The 8147-nt window shown below is 37.6% G+C and overlaps 1 protein-coding gene across 1 annotated transcript in view; it reads right to left on the reverse strand.

The window, feature by feature from the left end:
• Positions 1 to 6169: 6169 nt before the first annotated feature.
• Positions 6170 to 8147, reverse strand: part of LOC138013696 (uncharacterized) — a 2775-nt gene continuing 797 nt past the window's right edge. Inside the window, exons 1-2 of the mRNA XM_068860781.1 lie at positions 7676 to 8147; positions 6170 to 7315 (exon numbers count right to left, since the gene is read on the reverse strand). The exon at positions 7676 to 8147 is cut by the window's right edge and continues 797 nt beyond it. Coding sequence (XP_068716882.1) covers positions 6170 to 7315; positions 7676 to 8147 — 1618 coding nt within the window. The remainder of the gene's footprint in view (positions 7316 to 7675) is intronic.

Consider the following 8147-nt stretch of genomic DNA (forward strand, 5'->3'; position numbering starts at 1 on the left):
GCCACAAAGTGAAAACGAACTTATACTAGGAAAGAGTGAAATTAAGAAACGTTAAAGTGACAGATTTGTTTCCCGGCTATTCCAATGCGGTAAGCTCTAATGTACCTCGTATTTTTTAAAATGAAAATCTGACGGTTTATCGACGCGAACTCGTATCGAGGGCAAGTGAAATGAAAAAAGACAGACTCTTGACCAGTTTCTAGACAATGGATGGGAAAATCTTTGTAAAAACATCACCGAGCGGGAATCCTGTTCGAATTTTCAGCGATTATGATTTAGATAATTTGTAAACAACTTATCTTCTTTGAGTGCATTTGAATTAGCTGTAGATAATTCAGTTTATTCGGTAATGCTGTGCATTATCTCGCTTTTTATTTTTCTCGATCAATTTTGAGGGGAGGGAAAGGGTGGGAGAACTTAAAAGGTCAGTACCCAATTCGGACTTGTATGTTTTGTGTTGAGTGTTTTGAATTTTTTGTCTCTGTATTCTTTTCTAGAAAGCCTATTTTGCATTGTAATATCTTCGTCTGTTTTTTTTTTTTTCTTTTGAAAAGTGATGTCTAACAAACAAATATGTAAAATCATCTCTCTGAACGTTAGAGGTCTTAGAAATCCGATTAAGAGGAGCAGCATGTTTACATTTCTTATAGATGAAAACGCTACCCTCTATTTTCTACAGGAAACATATTCAGAATTAAGTGATGAGTCATTCTGGAAAAATGAATGGGGAGGTGAAATTTTTTTTCTCATGGCACTCGACACAGTAAAGGGACTTGCATATTATTAAATCCCGTAATCAAAGAAAGCAAAATTAAAAATTCCCTAAGCGACAACTTGGGACGAATAGTTCTAATTAACTTAATTCTTCATGGTATGGAATTGTCACTTTGTAATATATACGCGCCAAATGATCAAGCCGAGCAGTTACGATTTATAGAAGAGCTTAACAACTATTTGATAGACCAATCTGAATTAACGACACTGATTGTAGGTGACTGGAATTGCACTCTAACAAAGAAGGACAAAAAGGGTGGTTTACCTTGGAGACCAACCGTCTTCCGGAATCTAATCTTAATGACAATGGATATTTTTGATCTTGTAGACATACAAAGAGTTAAACATCCCAACATAAACAAATATTCATACGGACGGGATACAATTCTATTTAATAATAAGGAAATACGCATTGATGGTAAACCTTTTTTCTGGAAGGGGTGGTTCGAGAAAGGAATTAGAACGGTTAAAGATTTTTTAGATAAGAATGAAAATATTCTATCATTTCCTGCTTTTCAGTCAAAATATTCACTGAAAAAAACTACCTTTCTTCACTTTTACCAAGTTACTTCTGCTATTCCAGGTCACCTCCTAACCAAGGCGAAAAGTAACGATTTCAATACTGAAATGATAAACAATGAGGACCCGGAGTTCTTTCACTTAGATGAAAATGTAGTTATTAATTTACTGCGAGCCAAATCCAAAGACTTCTACTGGTTAATCGTTGATAAGAAGTATAAAGAAAAACAAACTGGTCCAAAGAGATGGAATCAAACCGTTCCCATGGACAAAACTAACTGGAAAAATTTATTCAAATCGGTACAAAAGACTTGTAGAGAAAATAAAGTTAGGGAATTTCATTTCAAATTCATTCATAGAATTGTGGTGACCAAAATGGAACTCTTTAGGTTTAATATCAAGCCAGATAGTAATTGTATATATTGCGGAGATCTGGATTCTATAGACCATACTTTTTCAGAATGCCAGTTTACAAAGTCCTTTACTCAAGAAGTGTTACAATGGTTTAATACAGAGAATGACTCTGAATTTAATCTAAACACTGAAGATCTTCTTTTTGGTAATTTTCCAAGTTCAATTACCTTGATAAAAAAATTGAACTACACCCTCCTCTTTCTGCGGTATTATATTTATAAGAAAAAACTCCAGAATGACTCACCATTTTTATTACTTTCGGATTTCATCAACAAAGTTAAATATAAGTATAAGCTTGAAAAAATTATTTAATAGCCATAAAAGCTCCTCCATCTGCTATTTTATACATTTAATATAACTGTAATAGAAGTATGATTGTATAGATGTACTTAATTAATTGTATCTTATTGTAAAATAGGCTTAAAATAAGTGAAAAAAGTGTTGTAATTGTAAAGAATAATTATTATTAAAAATAAATAAATAAATAAATGAAAAAGAGTTTTTCCAGAGTACTTGTATCGAAAAGTTCGAATACAGTCAGCGACGATGGAGTTTTGTGTTAACTCGTTCTGTCAACTAGACATGCATTGAGCAGGAACCTTTTTACATTTCCCTTAGATAAGAGTGTTTTCTTGTCTTCTTCTAAGTGGAACGATCCGACTCTTTCGTTGAAAGAATTGACTATGCTGGAACGATCTGACCTTGAACTAGAGACCGTATTTTCCCATCCTTCTCTTAAAGGTTCGTGTGGATACTCTAAGAGCTATGACGGGAACCCTCAGTCAACTACATCAGTGGTTACCATTACCAAGGATACGAAATTGAAGGTCAAGCCATTCCTGCGTTAAGTTCAATTCAAAACTTGCAAGTTGAATTTAAAACTTGAAAGTCGAATGTTAAATACAGAATTTTCCACTTCAATGTCAAATTCAAAACTTCGATGTCAAATTCAGAACTTGGATGTCAAATTCAAAACTCCGATGTCAAATTCAAAACTTCAATATTGGATATAAAACTTTAATGTCGAATATGAAAATCAAGCCTCGACTTTCTAACTTGGATGTCAAATTCCGATGTCTAATTTTGGCGGACATGTAACACCATTTATTCTATACATACCGAGATTTACACTCGAAAAAGGATGGAGATAAAAATAGTCTCTTTGCTCTACAGAAGCCAGCTGATTGGTCATACGATTTTTTTCACTAGTGAAAAACGATGTATTGACGCTCTGATTGGCTATATCGCTATTTTCACTGGTGAAAAATTGTCGTATCAGCCTTTTGATTTGCTAATATGATGTTGAACTTTGGCGCGGATCGCCTGAGCACAGATTTGTAAACATGGCGGCCGACTGGTGTATGGTTTTCAAAGTTTTTGATCTTTTATTGCTTAGTTTTCTCCACAAAAATACTTCAGAAGATCTTAAAAAGTTTTAAAAGTGCTCAAGCGAGGTATGGAAGGTAAAGATTTCTTTTATTTCAAAAATATTTTGCTATTTGTTTTGGACTTTTGTTCACGATCGGTGGTTTGATAGCCTCTCGATTAACACTTACCTCGTTAACTTTATGATCTCTGTACTTATATAATAAACAACTTACTTCATGATTGGCTCGTTTGTACGATTTTTATTACTTACTCGTTCGCTTTGCTCACTCGTTCGTTCACGCGATCTTTCACAACTTGTGAATAAAAATCGTACGCACTCACCAATCATGAAGTAATCTATATATATTTGACATGTGTTGGAGCTACTACTGCTAGAGTCACTGTTGTGCCGCCGTCTTCAGCTGATAGCACTTCTGCTACTAAAGGAAACGGATCACGCTTTCTTTTCCCTGATTCCCAATGTCTAGGTGACTGTTAGTCATGACGGCCACTGTCTAATTCTTCAGATGCAGTTTTTATTTTAGACAGTTGGGACTGACTTCCTCCACGGATTGGGAATGACCTGGCTAACTTGACAATAATTCCTCCACATCACTAGATAAAAGCGTGTACTCATCGTCTTCAGAAATTAATGAGATCTCTTCACATGACTGATTCACATCGCCATGATCATCCGTACAGCCAGTATTTCAGGCCAATTGAAGGTCCTCTTCGCTTGTTAACAGCGAGTATTCCTCCATCACTGTAGCAATTTATCAAATGTTTGGCGGTAGAAAAGAATGGCTTTGCCTGGGCAGCAAACTTGGCAACTGCAAAATTTTTAGCATAAGATGTCTCTCTGCAATTTTGTTATCTGAATTCCGACCGTGAGAAATGAGTCGGTTCCTTTTTCATGTCCATTCATCACATGAAAAAAAATAATTCTGCCGATCGACATGCATCACCGTTGTGCAAACTTCATGGAACGCTCCTTTATCAGCTGACTTCTTTTAATTCCTAAACGACTATTGTTTTAAAAGAAGAGGTTCGAAAACAAAAAGGGATACTGTCAGCTGTACTGTACATGTTCCGAAAATAACGTGTTGGAAATTGCAGTTATGTTTCACAGCTTTGTCAGGGGTAAATTAATCTGTTACCACAAAGATGATTCAACAAATCATGAATAAGCATTTCAGGATAAAATGTCAGATCATCAACTGATGAAACAATTCATCCGCGAATGGTCCTGATGCAATCTCACCTAGAATTCTGAAGGAATGTGCCGCTGAGTTGGCACCATCAATATCACAGCTGTTTAATTTTTCATTGGTTCATGGCAAGTTACCAAGTGTCTGGAAATCTGCCAATGTTGTTCCAATTCATAAATCTGGTGAACGCGCTTTGGCTGAAAATTATCGACCAAATTCTCTTACGAGTATTTTAGCAAAGTCCTTGGAGCGTATTATCCATAAGCATATTATGAAGTTCCTGACACATCATAGGCTGCTGAGTGAGAGCCAGTATGGTTTTAGAGAAGCTCGTTCATGTTTTACTTCTTCAGCTGCTACATTCATGGTTCAGTTTTCTTGAGAAAGGTGCCTCAGTCGACGTGATCTTTTTGGACTTTGCTAAAGCCTTTGACAAGGTTTCTCATCGTCACTTGCTTTATAAGTTGCAGTGTTATGGCATTCGGGGTCATTTGTTTTCCTGGTTTCACGATTATCTGTCAGACCGTACACAAAGAGTCATTATTGGAGGTCATTCATCAGAATGGATGGAGGTGTCCTCTGGTGTCCCTCAAGGGAGTATATTAGGGCCACTTCTTTTCCTGCTGTATATAAATGACTTGCCCCTAGATGTAAGCTGTAGTACAGAGCTTTTTGCTGATGACAGTGTACTTTATCGTAACATCGCATCTGTAGATGATTGTGTTGAGTATCAGGGTAACCTTTTGTCTGTTGCCTCCTGGTGTGACTTGTGGAAGGTCACGCTGAATCCAGAAAAGTGTAAGGCCCTACATGTTACCAAGTCTAAATGTCCTTTAGTTCATCAGTATGTGATAAATGAGAATAATCTGTCGGCTGTAGATAAACATAAGCACCTGGGTATTTGGATTGAATCTTCTTTAAGGTGGGACGCTCATATCAATTACATTGTTGGTAAGGCAAATAGAGTGTTGGGTCTAATAAGGAGAACATTTGGGCCCAAAGATCCTGTGGCAATTACAACAGCTTTTAATTCTTTAGTTCGTCCTATTTTGGAATATGCCTGCCCAGTCTGGTACCGTTATTTGGTTAAACACATACACAGTATTGAATCCATCCAGCATCGTGCTACTCGATAGATATGTGGATCTAATAAACCTTACTCTGAAAGGCTCACTGAACTAAACTGGTCATCATTGGAGCTTAGAAGGAAATACCTCTGCTTGCTTCAACTTTACAAGATAATTCATGGCTATTCTGATATTGACTATACCGCATATGTGGATCTGACTGGCCCAACAAGAACTAGAAGTAACCATGACTTTAAAATTAGGCCTAAAGCTGGAACTCTTTACCTAACTCAGTTGTTTAATTATCTTTGTAAATAGATAGGTCTTTTAGATTTCGTACACATTGTAAAATTTTAAATTAGACGAAAGGTACTTACCTTGAAGTGTAATTATAATTCTCTGAAGATATGCGGAGCATTATGGGATAATTATGCATACCTCCAAAGTAACTAACAGGTCAGCGGTCACACTTTAAAGCCATTCAAATGCAAATTACTGGATGGTATATAATCCCAGGAGAGGACACAAATAATCGGTTCTTCCTGGAGTGCGGAATTGGCAAAGGTCCCATGTATGGGAGGGCGCCATAATAAAACAGACCACCGTAAAGGGAGGGAAGCATTATCCCATAATGCTCCGCATATCTTCAGAGAATTATTATTACACTTCAAGGTAAGTACCTTTCGTCTAATTTTAAATTCTCTTTCGACATGGTCCGCATTATGGCATAATTATGCGATTTGAAAGAACCGAAGCCAATGCAAACATCCTTATAACAAGAGTTGATTATTTAATACAAGAACTTCATATATGAATAAATTATTCAAGGACAATGTGCTCTCTGAGGTAATATTTACGAAATGTACGTTCATTTGTCCAGTCAGCAGTGCGCAAAATTTCTGCAACCGGAACACTCCTAATATACGCATTGGTGACAGAAGCACCCCTGACACTATGTGCCTCAAAAACTGAGGTATCTATGCCTGTACTCGACAGGACTGACTTAATCCACCTCCCTACAGTGGAAGTGGTCACTGGCTTATGAGGCCTAATAAATGAAATAAACAGCTTTGAACTGGAACGCAGTTTTTCAGTACGCAAAATATACTCAGCTAATGTAGACATGGTACATAAAGAAGGGTCCTCTGGCAAAGACATAAACTTGACTTCAAGCGATTTACCCGGCTTTGAGGTTTTCAAATGTTCTGCTATGACAAAACTTAAGCAATCTTGAGATTGTTTCTTAAAGTTAAGAACTAATGCACACAAGGTCTGCTCTCTTTGAGCAGAAGATAAAGCACAAAGTATCACAGTTTTCATTGTCAGAGTCTTTAAATTAAGTTGCTCCAAAGGGAACAAAGTCCTCAAATAACTGGTAACTTTGGCCACATCCCAAGTCGAAGAGTAACGTGGAAGTGGAGTCCTGAGATGGTAAATTCCCTTAAGAAGCCTGACCACAAGTGGGTGAGAACTAACAGCAACATTATTGACAGGATACAATGTTGAAGAGAGAGCTGATCGGTATGTGTTGACTGTACTGTAGATCTTGCCCTCAGCAAAGGACTGTGAAAGAAAATTAACTACTTCATCAATAGATGCCTGAAGTAAATCAATTTTCCTTTGTTCACACCAGCGACACCATTTCTTCCAGGCTGAGGTGTACTGTTTATCAGTCCTAGAGGCCCAAGATGCACTGATGATTGTGATTGCATCATCAGAAAGGCCTCTGTCTGCAAGCGATCTCCGGATAATATCCATGCGGCTAGGCGTAAGCTGTCCCTCAAGGGGTGAAGTTCCTGGGTGTGCGGCAATGTAAGAAGATTGTCCTTCTGAGGCAGTATGATTGGTTGCTCTACTGCCAATTGGAGGAGCAGGGGATACCAGTTTTGAGTTGTCCACACTGGAGCAATGAGAAGCACCAGAGCCTTGTCGTTGCGTATCTTTGCCAAAACTTTGGTTAATAGGCTAAAAGGAGGAAAAGCGTAACACTTTAAATTAGCCCAGCTAATACTGAAAGCATCAACAGCCATAGCACCAGGTTCTGGATGCCACGAAACAAAACAATCTGTCTTGGCATTAAGTCTCGATGCAAATAAATCAATATCAGGATATCTGATTAAAGATGTCATTATCAACCGACCACTCCAAGTTGGAAGAGAATTCTCTAGATAAGGAGTCTGCTACTAAATTCTCCTTCCCTGGAACATGTTGCGCGGAAATAATTATATTCCTTTCAATACACCATTTCCATAAAGTTCTCGATAATGAATTCAGAGAAGGAGATTTAATACCTCCCATTTTGTTGATGTAAGCAATCAGTCGTACATGAACGTCCTGAAGATTGGGCACAAAGGCTTGTAAAGCGTACAAAGCAGCAAGCAACTCCAAATAATTTATATGGTTGTGAGCTTCCAATATCGACCATTGGCCGTTAGCTGACTGACCACCGCAGGAAGCTCCCCAGCCAGCTAAGCTGGCATCACATTCAATATAGATGTCAATGGGACGTTCCCCGAAAAAACAGCCATTAAATTTAGCGAGGTTGTTTATAATCCAGTGCAAGTCTGATTTAGATTGAGGGCTTAAAATGATAGCCTGATCAAAATCTAGATTCTCTGATAATGCTTGAGATTTACACAATTCAATAGATCTGTAATACAGATTCAAATAATTTACAGCTGGGAAAGCCGACACGAGAAGACCAGTCACATGAGCAACCTCCCTAACAAAAGGATTGTTCTTGGAAAGAAGGTTCAGACAGGCAGAAATAATTTTCTGCAATTTATCTTCAGGAAGC

The sequence above is a fragment of the Montipora capricornis genome, chromosome 8 (assembly GCF_036669925.1).
Source record: "Montipora capricornis isolate CH-2021 chromosome 8, ASM3666992v2, whole genome shotgun sequence".
In the NCBI taxonomy this organism is placed as follows: Eukaryota; Metazoa; Cnidaria; class Anthozoa; order Scleractinia; family Acroporidae; genus Montipora; species Montipora capricornis.